The 22,467-nt window shown below is 41.0% G+C and overlaps 2 protein-coding genes and 1 long non-coding RNA gene across 3 annotated transcripts in view; 1 reads left to right on the plus strand and 2 right to left on the minus strand.

Moving 5' to 3' along the window:
• The first annotated feature begins 230 nt into the window (after nucleotides 1-230).
• rrn3 (RRN3 homolog, RNA polymerase I transcription factor) lies at nucleotides 231-15,835 on the plus strand. Its single transcript, XM_022764954.1, has 17 exons — nucleotides 231-553; nucleotides 741-797; nucleotides 1,387-1,476; nucleotides 4,626-4,755; nucleotides 4,957-5,016; nucleotides 5,234-5,297; nucleotides 6,226-6,295; nucleotides 6,642-6,740; nucleotides 7,789-7,878; nucleotides 9,414-9,534; nucleotides 9,681-9,811; nucleotides 11,361-11,491; nucleotides 11,596-11,783; nucleotides 11,979-12,087; nucleotides 12,928-13,080; nucleotides 14,806-14,890; nucleotides 15,202-15,835. Exons 1-17 carry the CDS (start codon nucleotides 443-445, stop codon nucleotides 15,349-15,351), a joined length of 1,839 nt encoding a protein of 612 aa, XP_022620675.1. The 5' UTR covers nucleotides 231-442; the 3' UTR covers nucleotides 15,352-15,835.
• On the minus strand, nucleotides 4,714-17,134 carry LOC111236282. The gene is made up of 3 exons (XR_002665717.1): nucleotides 16,215-17,134; nucleotides 7,535-7,538; nucleotides 4,714-4,724 (listed from the first exon to the last, which is right to left on the minus strand). It is a non-coding gene; the product is annotated as an uncharacterized LOC111236282 (long non-coding RNA).
• Nucleotides 17,135-19,081: 1,947 nt separating this feature from the next.
• LOC111236272 (syntaxin-binding protein 4-like) overlaps nucleotides 19,082-22,467 on the minus strand; it is an 80,759-nt gene continuing 77,373 nt past the window's right edge. Inside the window, exons 19-21 of the mRNA XM_022764948.1 lie at nucleotides 20,433-20,482; nucleotides 20,199-20,329; nucleotides 19,082-19,140 (exon numbers count right to left, since the gene is read on the minus strand). Coding sequence (XP_022620669.1) covers nucleotides 19,082-19,140; nucleotides 20,199-20,329; nucleotides 20,433-20,482 — 240 coding nt within the window. The remainder of the gene's footprint in view (nucleotides 19,141-20,198; nucleotides 20,330-20,432; nucleotides 20,483-22,467) is intronic.

Raw genomic sequence — 22,467 nt, forward strand, 5'->3', positions numbered from 1 at the left:
CAATCAAGCACGTGATCACCTCCCATTGGAAACTATGCAACTATGAGTGACTTAACCTTAATTATAGTTATAGTTACGAAGCCTAGAAGCCTACAACTTAATCTGGGATCAATATCTATGTATTTGTCTTAAAGCCAAGCGGAATCCATAATCCTGTGAGTCGAGTCGCTGGGAACACTTTGAATGCGACACCAGGGTTCTGTCTTCACTTCCGTAAATACACAGCTTTCTTCCTCTTGTGGAGAAAGTTCACACATGTGCTTGGTTGTTTACAGCGTATTTGAGAATTTACCATCAAAAACTATTATATTATCGACCATATAAATATCACTGAACTGTTAGATAGAACAATGAAACCAGCTCGTCGTTTCCAGTTCATCTGGAAGTTTTAGTGGAAGGATAGCTAACGTTAGCTTAGCCACAACAAGCTTTATTGTTTTGCATGAGGACAGTCATCATGGATGTAGACGGCCGGGACTTTTTGAACAGCCCTCCCGTGAAGACAGTCAGGTTTGGGGGCAGTGTTGCGGAAACGTTAGCGAAACATAAACAGGTGAGTTCTGACGTCGTGTCAGTCTGTTTTTACCATGTGACATAGTTGAATTCAGGTGCTGCTCGGTCATTTTCAGCATCTGAACACTTGCACGAATAAAAGCTGTTTGTTGCTGTATTAAGAAGGTAAAGGTGAAGAGCTCAGCAGCTTTCTGTGTCTGATTCGCTGTTTCTCTTCTCGTTTGAAGGGAGACTCCAGTGATTATGAACTGCTGAAACATCAGCTGGCTGATCCTGAGATAAAGGTAGAGCAGAGCATCAGTGGTTTTATTTTTATTTATTGAAAATGTATAGGAACATTATATGCATGAACAAGCATGAGCATAGTCAGGTAAATAGTTAATCCCAATTGGTAGATGTGTAAAGAAATATACAAGGAAATTAAAAAGATAAAAAAATAAAAAGTGTATGAAATTGAATTGCAAAGGGGTATATTTAAGGTATAATGTTAAATGAAAACATTATAGTCTAAGCTAGCATTATTAAATAAATAAATGTGTAATAGTCTCACTTTGCAAGGTTGCAAAAAATACAACTAGGGTCCATTGTTTTTACAAATGTTGTCTGGTAATGACTTGTAGAATAAAGTTCAGTTCAGTTTAATAATTTAAAGGAAACCTCTTTTGTTTAGCTATTAATCAGGAATCTGTGCGGCAGCATCCAAACCTTTTTCCAACAAATATTAGAAATAAATTTACTCCAATGAAAATAACATAGGGTAGAGAGACTACGTGTTGTTGGAATAAAGCACAAATAGCTCTGTTATTGTTCTTACTGCAGAGCATCAGACCTGGGATCACTGATGTAACAGTGGCTGTGTTTGGCTCTCCACAGGATGCTCAGATCATCAACTGGCTGCAAGAGTTTCGGAGTTGTGTGACCCAGCTGAACAAAGATCATGAGCAGCTCATCTACACTATCTTGGTGAGTGTAGAGCGGTGTGGGGGTATATATGTCTGGGTGTAGTGGTGGTGGTCGGGGGGTAAACGATTAGTCGATTGATCAGAATCTATTGACTGAAGTCACATTTCAAACAAAAAGTTTCTGGGTTCCAGCTTCTTAAATATAACAATGAACTGCTTTCCTTTGCTTTACATTGTAGTGATACGAATGTCTGTAGGTTTATGACTGGTCAGACAAAACAAGCAACATGAAGACATCAGCTTGGCCTCCAGGAAACTGTGAAACTGTTTTCTGATATTTTATAGACCAGAGGATTAGTCGTATAAACAACAAAATATCAGCAGATTGATATTATAGTGGTATACTGCAAGACCAGTGTGCAAAATAAGGGGCATGTCAGGGTCAAATTGCAGTTTTTCCTCAATCACTCTCATTCTCACAACTCTTAATGCGGTTCTCAAAATAGTTATGAATTTCTCCTAACACTCAATCACCAGTGCAAAAGGGTTAAGGGTTTTGAAAAAATGAGATCTTGTTTAGAAAATGTGTGAAAGCAGTTGAAAAAACTGTATCACTAAATTCACAGAACTGCTGTAACTGAGGAAAGCAAAATGATAAACATGGAACTATTCATCTGAAAATAGACAAAGAGAAATATGAATCAAACTTAGAACATAGCATTAGTTATAGTACAGTAAATTCACACCACACACAGTGTGTGTGTGTGTGTGTGTGTGTGTGTGTGTGTGTGTGTGTGTGTGTGTGTGTGTGTGTGCCGCGCGCATGTGTGTGAGACTGGCCTTGCTCTCTCATACATATTTGAAGAAAGTTTAAAGTGATCTGATTGAAAACCCTGATGCTGCAGGACAGTATCAAAGTGAGTGAGAGGTCTGTCATTCTATCTGACGGAGGAACAAACTGTTTTCATGAGTTGTCAGAGTCAGATGAGAAATGCATCAACACAATGAGAAAACGTCTTTAGTAGTGAACTATGTGTGGATACAAAGGAAGCTTGTACAAATACAATGAGAAATGCTAATGTGTGTGAGGAAATGATGAACTGTTCTGAGAACTGCATTAAGAGAGGTGAGAATGATGTTTCTGATGTGAGAACTGCATCAAAGCGATTGAGAAAAACTGTAATACTGTGGGCGCCATGAAACTAGATTTTAAAAGGTACATTTTAATGTTTTTTGGGTTTTTTTTTTACAGCTGCAATGATTAATTGATCAACAGAAAAATATTACCAACTGTTGTGATGATGCAAAATTCATCCCATTTACATTTTAAACGTCAAAGAGAGGATCTGATGCTTTCCTCTGTCATCCATCACAGTAACCTGAAAACTATTGCTCACACAGAACAGGACATCTGAGAATGCTCCTTGGGCTGTGGGAAACTACCAACATTTTCACTATGTGAAGACATTTTATAGACAAAAACAATAATAAGTTAATGAGTTGAGGAAATGATCAGCAGATTAACCAATAATGAAAGTAATCTTGTCTTATTTTGTCAGTTCGTAAATTGACCAGATTTCCCCATTTTTAATAAAATTTCCTAGTTGAGTTTCCAGAAAATGTACTGTATCATGTTACATGTGTGTAAATTACATGTACCATGGTAGAGGATTATATCCACGTTGCACACTCCTAATGACACTGTTAAGAGACCAGCATCATTTGGTTATATCTGCTGAAACACTGAAACAAAGAAACTAAAGTGAACCCTGTTGAATTAAATTTGTCTTAAAATACGATCAGATTCTAAATTACAATAATGAACAAACACATTCTGTTTTAACTAATAACATACAGCTCCAAATCATTGAGGGGGAAAATGAATTCCCAAGTTCATGACGGTCTCTTCCAGGATCATGTCAGGGTGTCTCTCCACCTGCTGAAGCGGAGGAGAAGCTGCTGATGCAGCAGGACAATGACCCTGAACATCAGAGTAAATCCACCTTCTGGAGCGGGCCAGTCAGAGCCCAGACCTGAATCCAGTAGAGATGCAGTGGACTGAACTCAGCGAACCGCTCACACCAGACATCCAGAGAATCTGTCTGACTGAAACAGCTCTGTAGACCATATTCACACGGCGGCCATATTCCTCTGATGTCACACTCAGGGTGGGAAGCTCAAATTTTGTCACTGAAAGGACAATGTGGTACTGTTGTGTACCAGGTTGTAACTCATATAAGTGTCGAAAATCTGACAAATCTTTGTCATGTCTCCGCTTCCCGATCCATCAGCAACTGACAAGACAATGGATACCATGTATGACGGCTCCTTTCATGCCTTTGCCCTGACAGTGGTGGTACTTCTGTCCTCGACTTCTCTAATCTAAACTGAACTGCCTGTGATATGTCACTTGCCTCTTGACTCTGTCATTTTAAATAACCTCATATTGTGATACCTCTAACAACCTAGTAGAGTCTGCTCATTCATTTTACATTGATGCAGATTGATGATGAAACTATATAAAATTAGTTCATGTTAAACATTTGCACAAGCCAGTGAACTGATTTGACACCTGACCACTTTAGTAACGCTAACACTGACGTTTATGTTCATCTCAAACTTCACATTTGCTCACATAACATTAACTTCCAGTGTTTCCAGTGTGGGCTGCTCTTACCTTCAACATAGTGGATGTAAGATTCAATCCAGTTTCTGTTTCCTTTCTTTTGAATCCTTTTGTGGATCCTCGCAAATTCATCTGCCCATTTATCAATTTGGTCAAATGAAAGTGGAGGTAAATACATTTTTTGACCATTTCGCATTTCTCCCACAGGATTTACTCAGGGATATTAAAGTGGCTTAAAGAGGTTTCCCACCCTCAGCGTGACATCAGAGGAAAATGGCCGCCATGTGAATATGGTCTATAAGGAAGAATGGCCTAAATGTCCTCCTTTTATGAAGAACATCAGTCTCTCCAACCCATATATGAACAGTCAGCCATTAAACATGCAGTCAAAGTTTTATCTTATGCAACCCACTTTCTCCACTCAGAGGTCTTCCCTCAGTCATTCTTCCATTCTCCGTCAGAGCTTTAAATAGCCCAAAAACAGATATGAATGTACCATACAGACTTTGGAATCACTGTCAAAAATCGAGGTCAAACTAATAATCTGGTTGTGTTTACACGCTGACACTGTTTGTGTTTTCTAGAGGCTTCCATGGGTGGGTCGGAGCCAGGCTGTGGTGGAGGAGTACATGGCCTTCCTCAGTAACCTGGTGTCAGCGCAGACTGTCTACCTGTGTGCCTGCCTCAAGATGGTGGTCTCCCACTTCACTCCCAGTATGTTCGCTTGACAAGACTGTGTTTCATGAATTACATTCACAATTCAAGGGCTCACAGTGGCGTCGAAGCTGTGAGGTGATGTTGTTTATCTTATCACCAGTCACATTCTGATCATTGCATGTGTGGTGTGTGTTTCCATTGAAATGCAAAGAGTGAACATTCGCCTTATGTTACATGGCTGTGTATGTTTGTTTTCAGAGAGAGTGACCATCTGTGAAGGAGGGGTGGATATCTCTGATTCAGATGATGAAGATGAGAGTAAGTGCCGTCTTTCTTATTTCTAATGCACTTGGCTTCTATTAAGTGGCTGTTTCAAACATCAGAAACCTGCTGTCTGTCTGTCTGCTGAAGTCTGGGCAGGGTAAGAGGGGAGAGCAGTGAGTGAATGTGAAGCAGGGCAGTGTTAGAGAGCAGCTTACATCCTGATACTAAATACAAATGAATGAACTCTCCACTGTTCCTTCTGTCTGTTCAGACCTCCCTAGAAACTTCGATCAGAGTCACCAGGCGCTGCAGCTCATCACCAGATACGTCCCATCGTAAGTCACCTGGTGTCGTTCTGCCACTTTCTCTCTGTGGGAGATCATATGAGGAGGATTGTATTGTTCATATTGGATATCATATCAGCCAAGGAGTGATGGAGCTGTTGCAGAACAGTTGTCTGTTGATGTAAACTAGGCTCGTTATAGTTTCATAATTAAATTCTTTAAATTTTCCTTCATTTATTTCTCTGCTCATTGAATCCAAAGGAGTTCTTCCCCCTTCCTTTTGATCGGGCCCTTTTGTTTGTAATGGTCAGATTTTGCTATGAAGGGACGGGGGTGCTTCCTTCCTTCTTTGCTGTGATACGATGGACCTGGTGAAACATTATCTCCTGTTCCACATCAGGTGGAAGTTTCAGTGCATGAATTCTCAGATGGTGTTTTTTGGGTTCTCCTGTTGATTCTCAGCGATTCACTGAGAGAATTAAATTATCGCTCATGCGTCTACATTGAATATCAAGTATAATTTCTTTCATTAACCTGTTGTCTTTTATTACATTGTACATGTGAGTGATCAGCGTTTTGGCGTATTGGCGGATCGTGTTGTAGTTTGTGAGGGTCTGGATTTCATCCTGACTGTGGTCCAGACTAGTAAGAACCTGTAACAGTTTTCGATGTAATTCCTGAGGAATGGAACGTTTTCTGTTTGTTGATTGGAGGACACTCTGCTTAGTTGCTCAACATTCAAATGGCTGATATTTTTCAATTGTGATGAAAGGCTGAGTCTGTTAAATCCACAATTGTTCTCGGCGTCCAGCAGCAGGGCGCTGCCATGTTCAGTCTCACCTCTGTGACCGTCTCACCATGTTCTCACATAGTCCAAACCTTGTCCTGTGATCTTCATCAGATCTTCACAAACATTGCTTTAAAGTTGTATTTGTCATTTCTGTGTATTGTCCTGTAAGGATTTGCCGTCTTCTTTCAGCACGAGTCGCTTTCTGATGCCCATTCTGCAGGAGAACTTCCCCTTCATACAGAAATCCTCCAGAACCCTGGTAAGAGATGACTGATGATGTTGCAGATCATATGACCATTGTCACCTCATCAGCTAGAAAACATGGTGACCTCAGTGATTTGTTAGCCTGTGGAGAGGCAGCAGGAATCTGATTAGTTTCATCTGATGTTGGCAATAATCCATTCATATTCAATAATCAATACAACACAGATCAGGCTGTGGAAGTGGTAAAATGACAACTCTCACTTTTCACATTTTTCACATTAACATTATACTTGCATGAACATTGTTTTCTGTCTGAACTCATTGTGGTAAACACAGTGTCTGCTGACACACTGATGAGCATCGTGGTGTTGTGGTGATTGACAGCTTGTTGATCTCTACAGGAGTGTTACGTCCACAACCTCCTCAGGGTGACAGTGTACATCCCGTCCATCCGCCGAGACGTCCTGGAGGTGATCGTTGGAAAGATGCTCAAACTGGACGTGAGTGTTAAACACAACACAGCTGATCCAGTGCTTTATGGAGTAAGAAGGGGAAAGTCACAGTTTTATATTGAACTGTGAAATAATGAATTTGTTTATGAACAATGCACATCAATCAACATTACTGTAGATGTGCCGGTGTTAGCCAGCCGGTGTGCCGGTGTTAGCCAGCTGCCTAATTTTCGCTACAGAGCTGAAGCGAGATGTTTCAAGAACCAGCAACACAATGAAATTTACAGCGACATCACAGAAGTCAACAACAACGACACAGGCCGAGCAAAGCAGCTGGAAGCAGCGAAACACTTGTGCGAAAAATTTCTGAAGTTTTCTCCTAAATCCTCTTCACAAAGCTGCTGAGACCAACTTTTAGTTAGGAAAAGTGAAAACTCCTAAGCTGAGAGTGCGACTCCATTGCTATGGCTGACAGGAATTCTATGTGTGGATACAAAGGAAGCTTGTACAAATACAATGAGAAATGCTAATGTGTGTGAGGAAATGATGAACTGTTCTGAGAACTGCATTAAGAGAGGTGAGAATGATGTTTCTGATGTGAGAACTGCATCAAAGCGATTGAGAAAAACTGTAACTGAGGAAACCTTTGAAGAGATTCTGTGCAACATCCTTAAGTAACTCTCAGCTAAGGATAAGTTCAACCTTAAGTGTCAAACTTAGCTTAAAAACTTAAGGTGCTTTGTGCAACTGGCCCCAGATCTCTGTTCCCCAGCATAAAACCTGCACATGAGTAATTTAAGTGGTGGCCAATCAGCTGAAGGTGTCAAAGATTGTGTTTCCACCTGCCTAAGATCTGAGCACAATGCGAGCCAGATAATTCAGGAAGTGAAGGTTGTGACATTGTAGCAGAAGTGTAAGAGTCATATCCCTGTTCTCAGCACAGATGTGCAGACCTTAAGTTCACACATAAGTTTTTCATGTTCTGTTCCAATTGATTTTGCACATTATTGGTTCACATATATGATGACCTCCACTGGAGAATAGAGAGGTGTGTGTGTCTCCTCCGGTCTGTGACAGTGTGTGTGGTGTGTTTCAGGTGAGTGCATCCCGGTCAGACATTGAGGAGGCAGAGGAGAACACAGGGCAGAGCCAAGAGGAGCAGACTGAGGAGGGTCTCTTCCACATGGTAACAAACTGTTTCCTCTGGAGTAGGGATGGGTATCGTTAACATTTTAACAGTGCTACTAATTTTACCAGTACTGCTTATCAATCTGATGCTTTAACGGTTCTCTTATTGGTCCAGTCCTTTAACAGTTCTCTTATTGGTACTTTTTGCTATTTTGTAAAAGAAAAAAAAAACTAATTTAAACTGTTAACTAACTCTAAACTAATATCTTCCTCATATGTACTCAACTAACATTCTAGAGTAGCAACCTTCAACAACATTGTTTTGAACAAATCACTATTATAGACTGATATTGGAATGATAGAAATGTAAAACAAATGTAATACACAATGATTTACTGAAGGACTTTTTCTTTGACAGTATTTTCACTGTGCAGAGAGGTCTCTCTTCTGAGTCAGGAACAGTCAAAATGCATCATAGACAAAGTCTTAATCAGAAACAGAGTTGGTGAGATAAAATGCACAAGAGAGAACTTTTATCTCGTAATAATAAATAGGAAATTTTCTATTATTTTCTTAATTTCTCCAGTACCGAGAGCAGAACCAATAACGTTGGAGCTTATCAATACTATGGTCTTCTGTACAGAAATAACATCGAGTGAGAAAAACTAAGTTTGCAGACACAGAGACAGCTTCTATCGAGGAAAGCAGCAGATTTAAGTGGTGAGAGCCCTTTAACAGCGTTGTTGAACAGTATTGCATGCTCAGGTGTAACTGATAACTGTAGGACATGTAAGCATGATGTCCATCATATTCTTCATGAATGCTGCTCAAATAGACAGGAAAACTTATCCTCAAGTCTTCTGTACAGAAATAACATCGAGTGAGAAAAACTAAGTTTGCAGACACAGAGACAGCTTCTATCGAGAAATGTAGCCCGTTTAATACCGGGGTTCAGTACCCATCCACACCCTGAAGGTTCTTAGTTTGAAATGTTCAGTGATTGTACTTTGAAACAGCAGCCAATGATATTCAGATTCAGGTTTATCACAGAGAAAATAAATAGTCTGGCATCAAGCATCTAAAGCATCAGCTATTTACACCACAGGAAAGCATCAAGTAGATGTAACAGAATAAAATATGTGGTAATAAATAAACTAAATAACTAGAAATAACATTTCTGGAGAAAATGTAAATGTGCTCATTGCTGAAAATTTGCAGTTAAAAAAAATTTGTTCTAACATGAAGCTGAACTGAAAATATAGACGGGAAATAAGTTGTAACAGTATTTGAGTGAGTGAGATCAGTTGAAGTGTTTGTGGTAAAAGGAACTGGAATCGTTAGAGAATCTATAATAATATAATAATAATATTATAACAAATTGTATTTCAATAAATAACATAGCATGAATGCAGCATGTTCAAACATAAACCAAAATAGACGAAATGTGCATAAACCTTCAAGAGAGTAAATAATCTGAATATATCACGATTAAGGGAAACTCTGTGAGCAGGATGTGAAAAGGCTGCTGTATTTGTGTTACTGTTAGTGAGTTCGTTCAGTTTCCTTCACACTGCTTCTGTGTGTGTGTCTCAGGACGAGGACGTGGCAGCAGATCAACCCTCCAGGACTGTGATGGCTCATCCAGTGGCTGAGAGGCTGGACGTCCTCATGGCTGTGATGATAGCCTACATCAAGGACGTCTGCCATGTCAGCGGTACATGAATGACAGATTTTTGCACATTTCTCAACATGAGACTGACCAGTAAAACTTGTGCTTGGATGTGTTTGTGTCATTGAGAGGTGAATGTATTTGGCTGTAAAGTGTGTGATAGTCTTCACTGCTTTGTCTTCCTCTCTTAGGCTCTTTTCATGTGGACCAGACTAAGGAACTGTACAGAGATTTGTTGAGTGTGTTTGACAAACTCATACTGCCGACACATGCGTCCTGTCACGTCCAGTACACACTGTTTTACCTCTGCAGCTTCAGAGTGGTCAGTAACACTGTGTCTATGTAATGACAGGAAACAGCAGCACGTGACTTCAAGCCCTCAATCAATCTTGTCTTCAGCTTCAGCTGTGTGTGTGTTGTGTGTGTGTGTGTGTGTGTGTGTGTGTGTGTGTGTGTGAGTGTGTGTGTACGTGTGTGTGTACGTGTGTGTGTACGTGTGTGTGTACGTGTGTGTGTACGTGTGTGTGTGTACGTGTGTGTACGTGTACGTACGCGCGTGTCCGCCTGTGTGTGTGTGTGTGTTCTGGATCACTGTCCGACACACTCAGAGCTGCACCAGTCACTATTATCATATTAACAATGGATCAAATGATGATTTTTAATGTGGACAATATCAAACTCACAGGGAATTGTCACCAGCTCAGAACTTGACATTCAGTATCAAACAGATATTTGTATATACTTGTGTTCGTCTCAGATCTCAGAATACTTCTTAACAAAGTAAATGTCTATAGAAATGAAAAAAAAAATACAATGAAAAAGAACCATGAACAGGCAGGGAGTAGTCTGTTCTCTGAGAATATTATTGATTTGTGAAAATAAAATCAGACCTATAGGGTGTTACATAGTTAATCCATTCTTTCCAATATGTGATACATTGTTCCAATTTATGCTTGACAAAGTTTCTCCATTTCTCCATTTTAAAAATGTCCATTGTAATTTCCATTCACACATTTAGAGTTGGGCTCTCCTGTGAAAACCATTTCCTGATAAGATTCTTTTTACCAGTCACCAACATTATGTTCAGTAAATGCTCATCTCAATCGTTATCGTTTAAATAAAAAATGTTCTGAGAATGTCTTATTTGGGGGTCGGATGTGAGCCGCCAAAACTTTTTGAGATTTTCAAGTGGGTCATGAGGTGGTAAAGACTGGGAACCACCGTAAATCCTGTAGGGCCTTGTATCTTTATCCAATAGTCTCTGATGACAGGGCAGTCCCAGGTTTGCGTTTTGAGATCGAATGTGTGTGAAGATTTTTTTCAGCTCTTTTAGCTCACTGTTTGGTTTAGTGGTGAACTGGTCAGCCTGATCTCCAGCAGCAGCAGCAGCAGCAGCTGTGTTAAGTGATAAACATAATATAAAAAGATGATGAATATTGGACATCCAGTCAACAGGTGGACACACACACACACACACATCCAGATGAATGATAATGTTGCTCTGCAGAAACAGGCATGATTTTTAGTTTCATGACAGTGCGCCCTTTTTTTTCTACAACCAGTCACATGATGCCATTTAAAACTCACAGAAAGCATTAACAGTTATCTTTCTAAAATTTCAAATCCAAATTGTTCTAGAGCCATGCAATACAAAAATACCAAATGTGTCTCTAAGTACTCACAAACTGGACTGTGTGTTTCATTCACCCAAGTGGAAAGTGTCTAATTCTAAATCACCTCTGCTGCTTTTCCTGTGCATTTAAGAAAACAGATGATTTTTAGTTCTTTCACCTCCTGTGAAGTTCTGTATTTCCTTCCTGTTAGATGAAACATTTTTGTATTCCTTTGTATCTCTTGTTGTCTGTCCTCAGGCCCTGGTAGAGGCCTTCCTGGATCACCTGTGGAAGATCCTGCAGAACCCCTCTCAGCCCGCTGTCCTCCGCCAGGCTGCTGCTGGATACATGGGAAGCTTCCTGGCCCGAGCCAAGTTCATCCCTGTGTCGTGAGTTCACCCGTAGTTTCTGCACAAAGCCAGCTGAAACACATTTGTCTAGTCCAAATGTCCATGAGCTGTTGTACCACTCACCCACTCCCCCCAACCTACAGCACTGTGCGGGCATGTCTGGACCTGCTGCTCTCCTGGATCCATCGCTACATTGACAGTCAGGACAGCAGCGGCAGACAGGCCTGCTGTGACATTAGCTTGCATGGGCCCTTCTACTCAGCCTGCCAGGCCGTCTTCTACACTCTCATCTTCAGGCACAGAGCCATGCTGGAGGGCAACATGAAGAAAGGTACAACACACACCTCTGAACTGTTCATCCATACCATTTCATGCCAACAGCCCAACATGACAAACATCAAATAACAACATCATCACATTTATTTTTGTAACAACTGTGGTAACATCAGCTGTGTGTGTTTGTGTTTGTGTTTGTGTGTGTGTTTGTGTTTGTGTGTGTGTGCGTGCATGTGTATGTGTGTGTCAGGTCTGGAGTACCTGCAGAGTCTGAACCTGGAGCGGGTGGTGATGTGTCAGCTGAACCCTCTCAAAGTCTGCCTGCCATCCGTCACCAACATGTTTGCTGCCATCACCAGGTACACACACCCGGACACTGCTCTAACTGCTCTTTAAGTATCAAAGTAAAGGTCAAATGTCCCAGTGACTTTTTCCTCTGAGTGCTATTTTGACTAAATCAAAGGGGCCGAGAGCTCCTCGTGTCACACATCACTGGTTAAATTTATTCACATATCGTATCAAATCACTCAAACTGAACAACATATTTCCTGTTTGTTGAAAAGTTTAGTTTATATCTGTTCTGTTATCAGAAGCGACCCCTGCTCTATGACATTCTTAAACTGTTAATAGTGATACATTAATGCTTCAACCACAGTTTGCTGTTGTAGCTGGTACTTTATATACAGTTTGCCAGTGTAGTCCAGTGGTTGGTAGACTTTTCTCTGGTCTTGATTTTTTGGAGATATGTGAGAGAGAGAGAGAGAGAGAGAGAGAGAGGTATCATGTTTTTATATACAGTTAAGCTTTAAATGTAGTGGAGTAGTAGTAACAAATGGAAATACTAAAAGTACAATGGTACTTCAGAACACTCTCCATAAAACACAAAACAGAGGCCTCAGTTTTTTTTTTACATTAGATGTTATTTTCCCGATCAAGACTAATTTTACCCTGACACTAACGGCACTCGTTACTGCCTTGTATAACCCTGGTACTCCCACATGAACTCTCCTGCAAACACGTGTCACGACAAAAATATGACACACTCTCTGAGCTGTTGAACTTAGAACAGTGGTTGATAGAGGCCAGTGTTGAGTCATCAGATAAAATATGGTGTGAAGTAAATGACAGCTCAGTAATGGAAATGCTGCAGGTGCTTTCCCTCCTCATCATCCACAACAGCAGGTGTGTTTGTGTTGCAGGAAGTATCAGGTGGTGTTCTGCTACACCATCATAGAGAGGAACAACCGCCACGTGCTGCCGGTGGTCCGCAGTTCAGCAGGAGGAGACCGTGTGACCACCAACACCAACCCTCTGGACAGCTTCTTCCCCTTTGACCCCTACCTGCTCAAGAGGTCAGTGTGGCTCTCATTATTCTTTGTAGTGACTCCATCATCATTTTCAAAACTCTGATTGCTGCTTGTTAGATGATATCAATGTGTCGTGCTGCCTACACATGCTGCACGGGTTTGATGAACTTTTCACTTTAAACAGTATAAAGAACAGAACTGTAGGAATCACTCACACTGATTTATTGATCAGTGTGTTCCTGCTTTAAAGTTGCAGTCTGGATGGTTTTCATTTAGATAAATGTCTGTTAAGTCGCTATATTTCACTGTAGGAGGTAACACAATGAAAGTGTGGCAGTATTTATATATTTGCAGTATTATGCAGTCAATGTCTGTGGCAACCTTCCCAGACAAACTGCTTCATTGAGTTGCTGCTAATGCAAACCAATTCTCAGCCAGGTAAGCCGCCCTGCTGCTCACACTCAGGCCCTGTGCAGCATCAAATCAGGACACGGTTGTTCACAGAATGACGGACGGGTCAATTATTGCCTGACGTCTTCGTTAAAATGACAACAGTTTGTTTTGCTGCCTCCAGAATCCTGGGACCTGACGTATTAAACAACATTTGCTGTTACCACCAGAAACTGCAGGTGTCACCAAATCAACCAGGACTGAAATCTTTCCAGACTGACACTTTAAACACAGTAAACATACATTTTCTTTTATTCAAGGTCTTCTTATGGGTATTTAAAGTCATACAGAATGTAATAAATCACTGATACAGTTAAACAAAGACGGTGTGTCCCCTCTATAGTGTTACTGTACCATATTTTGAGTTGATTTCCTAACCCAAGCAAAAAAATAGAAATGAAATAAACAATTTAATAAATGGAAAAAAACTGAGATTAATAAAATAAATAACAAGTTAAAGAGTTATAAATAAAAATATATAATATGGGGTTAGTTTTACAAAACTGCAGTGTCAGTAGTGTCCATAAGTTTAAAAAAGTTGCCACCGCCACACTTTTCAGTTTTTTATTTGTAAAAAAAAATTTGAAAAGCATGTGTCATTTTCCTTTCGCTTCACAATTATGCGCCACTTTGTGTTGGTCTATCACATAAAATCCCAATAAAATACATTTACATTTGTGCTTGTAACGTGACAAAATGTGGAAAAGTTCAAGGGGTATGAATACTTTTGCAAGCCACTGTAACATGGAATTACTGAGCTCACTCTCTTATAGTCGAGAGAATTCTCTCCAGTGTCAAATAGTGTATAAGATCTTTGATCTATAAACCCAAAACTGGAGGAAGTGTATCCTTCCATTTAAGCAGTGTAAGTCGTCAAGCAAGAGACACTAAAGCTATCATATTTTCTGCCTGACGACTAGGATGTATGTTTTGTGGAGATACTTGAGATACTGCAGTAATAGCAAAAGGTTCTATGGATACCTCCAAAACATCTGAGAGGGTTTTAAATATTAACTGCCAGAAACTATTTAGATTTAGACAAAACCAAAACATATGTGAAAGGGTGGCTGGTGCTCGCCTGCATCCGTCAGGCACAAGATCGACACAGTAAACAAACATTTTTGATGCAGATTTAAATGCCTTATTAGTTAAAATGGTATATTTACATTTTGAGCATTACTGTGCAGTCACTCAAAGAATTGAAGTTGTTGATAAAAGTGGCAGCAGGTTGAAGTTGCCTGTACCTGAATCTCTCTGAGGGAATATTTGAAACTCTTGCCTGTTCTGTTGTCGCGGCCTCATCTTAATGTGTACACACAGGTCTGGTCAGCTGATTGAGCCTCTCTACCAGGTCTGGGAGGAACTGGCAGACACGGAGCTGCTTCCTGCCAAAACAGGCCAACAGGTGAGAAGACACAAAGGTGAACAGAGGAGAACTCCAGCAGTTCACCACGGCTCTGATGTCAAATTAGGGAACTTTTTAAAAAGTGTCCCTTTAAGTCCCTTTTCTGTGCGGTCAGTGATTGAGACCTCTACTGATCGATTCAGTGTAAAGTTAGAACATGAAGTGAAATTTAAAAATAGCTGAAAATATGAAATGGAAATGTGTGATGGGAGAGAAATGAGCAGATGAAGACTGGTCCCCTGGTCTCAGTGTGGTCTGTTGTGTACTTCCTGTTCAGTGTTGGCTGAGGTTGTTCACTCTGTGTCCCTCAGGGCTCGAAGGAGGATGAGGATGACTTCCTGTGTGGGGAGACACTCAAGACTGAGGGCATTGTGGGAATGACTCCCAGCTCCTACGACTCAAACCTCCGCAGCCCGAGCAGCGTGGGTTCGCCCCCCTTCGGCTTCCAGAAAGCGTTCTAAGCCCTCATCATGAACCATCGTGTTCTGATGACCCTGACTTTTTCACATCACTGATTTCAGTAAAACGATAGAAACTGTTTCAAGCAACAGCTCTGAGGAGGGATGAACTCTACATGTAGAGATATACAGACAGTTATAGAGAGGCTTTGGCTTCTGCTGTTTTCTATGGGTGAAACTTAAATTAAATTGAGCTTGAGACATTGTTATAGGCTACGTCCACACTACTACATTTTCATTTTAAAACACATCTCTTTTCCTACATTTACTCCTGCCGTCCACACTACTGTCAGGCCCCCAAAACAGAGACTTCTGGAAACTCTGCTGGACCTGTTTTATTTTGAAAACTCTGGGGTTGTGTTGTAGTCTGGATGGACAGAAACGGAGACCTTCATAAACGATGTAGACACCCACAGTCTCTCCTGATTGGTTCTCATCAGCCTGGACTACCAGTGGGTACTACAACATGATAATGAGTTACAGTGTTACTGACCTTGTTGTCTTTGCTAGCAGCTGTTGTTCACTTACATTCTCTCTTTTAATGCTACAACTGTCTTTGCTGTTCCTCGTTCAAAGGATTTACTGTAACTAATCAACTGCAGACAATCTACTTCCTGTTTATACCAGCTCGCACATGCTCACTGTACATGAATGGTCGTATATGTGTGTGGACAGAGATCGTTTTGGTTTGAAAATGAAGTAGTGTGGGCAGTAAAATACTGTTAGAAGCAATTGTATTAAGTAATTTATGAAACTTATTTTACCATGACCTGATGTAAGCAACAGAAGTGTTTCTATGATCCAAGACATCTACAAGTCTGCAAAGTCTGCATGGAGTACCGCTGTGTGTGTGTGTGTGTGTGTACGTGCGTGCGTGCCACTAATGATATTATTAATGTCATTAAATGAGTCTCATGGGAGTGGAGAGGGAGATGGTGCCACATGAGAAGATTGCAGCAGAAATGTGCAAAATATATAAGAAAGAAAGAGAGAGGATGTGGAGATGGTGCTGGTGGGAAATGCAGTCACAAAATCTTAAATAAATATTAAAGGATAGTTTTTCAAGTCTGTTGTAAAAATCCCGCCACTCACATGTCCACATGCGCCATGAGAGTCTGAGCCAGACTCAACAGATCATCTTCATCTCTGATGTGGAGCAACAGTAACCAAGAGAAAAGTTTTATAAACTGCTGAAGCTTAAGCTGAATAACGTTTTCACACGAGGACTTCATCACTCACACTGGAATCTCTTTTAACAGTGAAGAGACCAACAGTGTTCTCAGTGTCATATGGACATATGAATATTGTTTTAACATAGACTTGAATAGATGTGAACACGTCCTCAAAGGAATTGGATGTATCGTTCTCAGAATTGTCTTTTAGTTAGTTATTTGCACTTGTTTATTCATTTTAGTTGATTATTTCTTTGTTTCTGCAGATTAAAGTTAATTCATGTTTCTTTTCTCCCCCACATCCTTCCCTGTGGGCTGTGTAAAATACCCTCTGTGCTGTTTTTGTGCCGCCACTGCCCCACAGTGGCGTCTCGTCATCAGTACACTTATCTGTTTGTAGTGTGAACAGCACAGTGACTGGTTTTATATCACGATATTTCCCACCATCTGCAATATTTTTCATAATATAAAATTATATATATATATATATATATATTATTTATTTTTATTTTTTTTGCAGTTTTGTATAGTCTGCCCTTCTGCAGACTCCGACACTCATGTCACTGCTTTGCTTACTATACTTTGTACCTTGGCTTGTGACAAATAAAACTGAACTGCCGTTTACTAGCAGCATTGCTTATACCTGAAACATCAAATATGGGCATGATATTTGGGCTCAACCATGTGGAGATATTAAATTCTGGATATCGCCCAGGCCTCTTGGAGGACCAGGGATGTCACAGGAAAAGTTAAAGGATTTCCTTAAATTCATATTTTAATAGGCATTAGATATAAGAATTGTAAAAATAATTTATAAATGAACTATTAATCCATCAATAAATCTGATTCATCAGATTTAAAAATGAATTTACAAAAACGGCATCAAACTCTGATTAAACAAACCATTTACAAATCAATTGATTAATTCATGAATTAAAATAGAATTTGAAAAACTATTTGAAAAGGCATTTCCATTTCCTTTTTCCAGCTGCTTTTCCTTTTCCTATCAGCTAATCAATTAACTTAGTTATTTAGCTTCTCCTGTTAGCCTTTCCATGACACTGGACCTTCAGTGCTGGTAAAAACCAGGCTAAACAATCCCTATTGGCCATGGGATGAAACAAGCTCTGATTGGTTGAAGAGTTAACCAGTGGGTTTTAATAGTTCATTTTTTTATAATTCCTATATTAGTGCCTATTAAAATATGAAATTAGGGAAATGCTATATTACTTTTCCTATGACATCCCTGGTCCTCCATAAAGCTTATCATGTCCTCACATTTTATAAAACTGTCCTCCAGTGGAAATAACATGTTGGCAAACTGAATAAACACAACATCAGGTTCAGTCATCAGTTATTCCTTTAATATAAAACAGTAACAGAAATAACGTGAGGCCACACCAAAGATGCAGTCGTCTGGTTGAACTACAGGACATGTCAGAGTCTTTAAAAGCATTTGCATCTGTCTGTAGAAATAAAATCAATGTAGCCTATGACGGATGTCTGTCTAGACTCTGTGACTAACAAACACAAGTTTACATAGCTGGAGCTACAGCAACGTTAAAGCCACTCATCAACATGAACCATGCAGTGACATGAAGCTGCTCGAGTCCAGTATCTTTCAAAACTTCATTCTTTGCCTTTGAATAATGAGTAAGGGCACGAGGAGAGATAGCATGATGGGAAAAGGGACACTGTTGTTTTTTTTTTTATTAACGGCTCGTTAGCTCTGTGGCAGAGCGACGGTGTGTGAGGAGACAGATGGCGGCTAGTTATTATGACAGACCAGCTAAGGTTTGTCCTCTCCAAGCAAACAAGTCCTCCTCTACATGCAAATCCATGGAGTGAATCTATGTGTGTGGTTAGAAAAGAAGTCAGGGAGGAATATTAACAAGGTGTAAAGCTGTGTGTGTGTGTGTGTGTGTGTGTGTGTGTGAAATGAATGTTGTGTGTGAACATGTTTGTGTGTAGTGTTGTGTGTGTGTGTAGTGAAGGAAAATCGAAAGACAAAAAATAAAAAATAGAAATGTGGGTGTGTGGAGAGTGTGGGTGTGTGGGTGTGGGTGTGTGAAGTTTGTGATGGGTTGTATGGGTGTGTGTGGGGGTGTGTGTGTGTGGGGGGGGTGTGTGGGTGGGTGTGTGTGTGGAGGACTCAGTCATGCAGCTCCTCCTACACCACCTGCTCTCAGACCAACACAGAGAGGATTCCAGCAGACGTTTCATTTGGCAGAGACTTCTCATAGAGACTTGTGTACATGTGGTTTATCGTCTCCAGGTCACGGCTGAGTTCAACACATCCCACTGCTGAACCCTCCACAGAGACGGTCCACACTGGTCTGATGTGTGCAAGGAAGCTTTGGCATCAAAACGTTGGCTGTGTTGTGTTCAGTGGGTCGGTGTGAGCTGAGGGTTTATTGGATTTATTGAAGCGATGTCATTATTTCCAGAAGTTGTGTTGGATGGCGTTGTGTCTGTGCTGTTGACTGTGGTATGGTCAGTGGTGGGTTCAGCCTCTTCAGCACTACCCCGGCCTCCCGCTGTCCCCTCTGGCTCTTTGCTGCTCACATCTGATAAGGGCTGACATCTGGGACTGACGCTGCCTCTGACGCACTCTCTGATGCTGCAGATCAGAAAGACACTGAGTATATAAGAGCAATAATCATCATTTCGAATCAACACCATGCATCTATTGTTTCTGTTCTGCCTGTGTGATGTCATATATGCTCTCACCACTATGTCATGTGGATTACCATTTATTTGTTTTTCTTGCAGATGTTTTCTCCTGTGGCCACTAAACTCAACTTGACAACAATAGAAAAAAAAACTGAACAAGCGGCAAAGAATAAATTATACGACTTAGGCTGCGGTCGAAAAGTCTTTGTCTCTCACGAAGGTTCAAATTGTCTGTCTGACACATGGCACTCATGAGAATACAAATGTGTGATATGCTGCTGATAATTAATTATTGATCTGGACCAAACATCTGAAAAAAAGAAAGAAAAAAAACCCACTGCTACATGAAGCTACTGCAATACTATTTTTTTTTTATATATTGCACTAATTTAGTTATATATTATGAATTGTGTGTGTGTGTTTATGTGTGGCTGCAAACACACACATATTTCTTACTTACAAACCTCTGAACCCCACTGAAATTCAGAGCTACTCTACTCAATTATTTCCATTATCAATTAATTGTCTGATTACAATTCATATTCGTCAGTTAATCATTTGGTCTATGAAATGCATACTTGTGTTAAAGAGAGTGTACCATCTATAGTATATATGTATGCATCTGTGTGTGTCTGCATGTATGATATATATACATTTATGTAAATACATAATATGTATTTGTTTCTGTCTATGTATTATTATGATTATTATGATTATCATTATTATTATAAATGTGAGGAAATGGTGAAAATGTCCTTCACATTTTCCCAGACCTGCCCAACCTGAGCTCTTGCTTGTCTGACTTAAGTCCACAACCCGTCTATATCCAGTTTAAGCAAATATTTACATTTGAGAAGCTGATGTTTTTACTTGGAAAATGAATTAAACAGTTGATCAGTTCCCACAGTTGTTGCAGATAAATGATGATGGACTAGCTGTAGTGCAGAGTACTCTGGTCCAGTCTCTGTCAGCCTGCTCTGGTGTGTTCCAGTCTGAGCTCTGTACCTTTGCCATCAGCGGCGACGCTGCAGACTCCCTCTACCAGCTCCTTGGCCTCCACAGCCAGCTGGAAAGCAGGATCAGGAAGTGGTGTCGGGGTGTCAGGGCTGTCAGTGGCTGGAGACGACCTGTTGCTCCTGACACACACACACACACACAAACACGCAGGAGGAGGGATTAAAACAGCACTCTGACTCCAGAGCTGTGGGGCTGATAATGTGATGTTCAGGGGTCTCTTACCCGCCCTCTCCTCCAAACAGGCTTGGTGTCGTCAGCACTTTGTGGACGTTCTAAAGAGAGAAATATTGTGTCAGTTTGACATGATTCTGTGACAAAGCTTTTATCAGTCAGTGAACCAGTGCAGACATCAGGTCACAGAGAGAGGGGGTGATGAAGTGTTTTCAGACGGAGCTGAGAGGGGAAAGAAAGATGAACCCAGTAGGATCTGGTGGTCAGCCTCCTCCCAAGGGTCTGGAGCATGACCACTGTAAGGAGCAGCCCTGTATTTCTCTACAACAACAACAACAACAACAACAACTCTAAACTAAATCCAACCAAACCAATCCCATCTCCCCACCTACATCATTAGACCAACAAAGTGACCAAACAGCTTCCACCTCCCTAGTGCTGCACGCTTCTCACCCCACCCTGCCATCTACCACCAAGTACCTGTTTTCTGCCTCTATTTCTCTCTCCTCCTCAATAATATATGTATCAGTCATATATCTAAACCTATAGCAATAACAAAAATCTGTCAGTTGTTCTCTGTAGTTGTATTTGCTGTTGTGTTGTGCCGTGTTGTGTTTCTTTATCTTGCTTCACAAAATAAATAAAAAGAGAAGTAGGATCAGGTCCAAAACACTCTGTCTATGGGTGCATTGTTGTACTGTCTTCAGTCAGCTGACATTTTGGATCTGGCAGACTGGCTCCATATCTCCATGAAGTATTTAGAGCTGCCATAGATGTTGCTGCTGAGTCCACAGAATGAGACGCAGTGTCGCAGTCTGCACTGACAGGACACATGCTGATCGCCAAGGAGTAAATTCCCATTTATTAACAGTCTTACAGACATATTGAAGTCATTAATTAATTTAATCAAACTCCACTGGCAGCCAGTAGGAATCATTACAAATACAACACTTTTCTCCCAAACAAGCTGCTGACAGATGTTTTGCTACAGGCCAGAAAAAAAGCAAATCTTAAATCTGAACCATTTCTCCAGACACCTGCAGGAGGTGATGTAATTCTACTGATCTGCTCTGTGAAATGGAGTAATTCCTCAGTGATTCTAAATGATATTACAAATGTGTATATATTTATACACTGCTCAAACAAATTAAGGGAACACAATATAATCATCACAGTATAACACCAAGTCAGTTAAACTTCAGGGATCTCAATCTGTCCATTTAGGAAGCACAAGTGATTGTGAATCAGTTTCACCTGCTTTGGTGCAAATGAAAGTGACAACAGGTGCAATGGAGAGGCCAAACCAAGACATCCCCCAAAAAGGAAATGGTTTTACATGTGGTGGCCACAGACAATTGCTCTCTCCTGATCCTTCCTGACTGATTCTTCTCTAGTTCTGTGTTTTGCTAGTGTCTTTGTCACTACTGGTAGCATGAGGCGGTACCTGCAGCCCAATCAGGTTGCACAGGTAGTCCAGCTCCTCCAGGATGGCACATCCATACGTGCGGTCACAAGAAGGTTTGCTGTGTCTCCCAGCAAAGTCTCAAGAGGATGGAGGAGATACCAGGAGACCGGTCATTACACAAGGAGAGCTGGACAGGGCCGAAGAAGGGCATCAACCCAGCAGCAGGACTTGTACCTGCTCCTCTGTGTGAGGAGGAACAGGAGGAGCACTGCCAGAGCTCTACAACATGACCTCCAGCAGGCTACTGGTGTGCATGTTTCTGAGCAAACTGTCAGAAACAGACTCCATGAGGGTGGCATGAGGGTCTGATGTCCTCTAGTGGGACCTGTGCTCACAGCGCAGCACCCTGTAGTTTGATTCGCCAGAGATCACCAGAACTACACAGATGAGAGCGGGTTCACACTGAGCAGATGTGACAGGCGTGAAAGAGTCTGGAGACGCCGTGGTGAACGTTATGCTGCCTGTAACATCATCCAGCATGATCGGTTTGGTGGTGGATCAGTGATGGTCTGGGGAGGCAGACCCTTGGAGGGTCGCATAGACCTCCATGTCATAGCCAACAGTACCCTGACTGCTGTTAGGTACCAGGATGAAATCCTCAGAGCGATTGTCAGACCTCAT

Source organism: Seriola dumerili, unplaced genomic scaffold, assembly GCF_002260705.1.
Source record: "Seriola dumerili isolate Sdu_G_001 unplaced genomic scaffold, Sdu_1.0 BDQW01000609.1, whole genome shotgun sequence".
Classification (NCBI taxonomy): domain Eukaryota; kingdom Metazoa; phylum Chordata; class Actinopteri; order Carangiformes; family Carangidae; genus Seriola; species Seriola dumerili.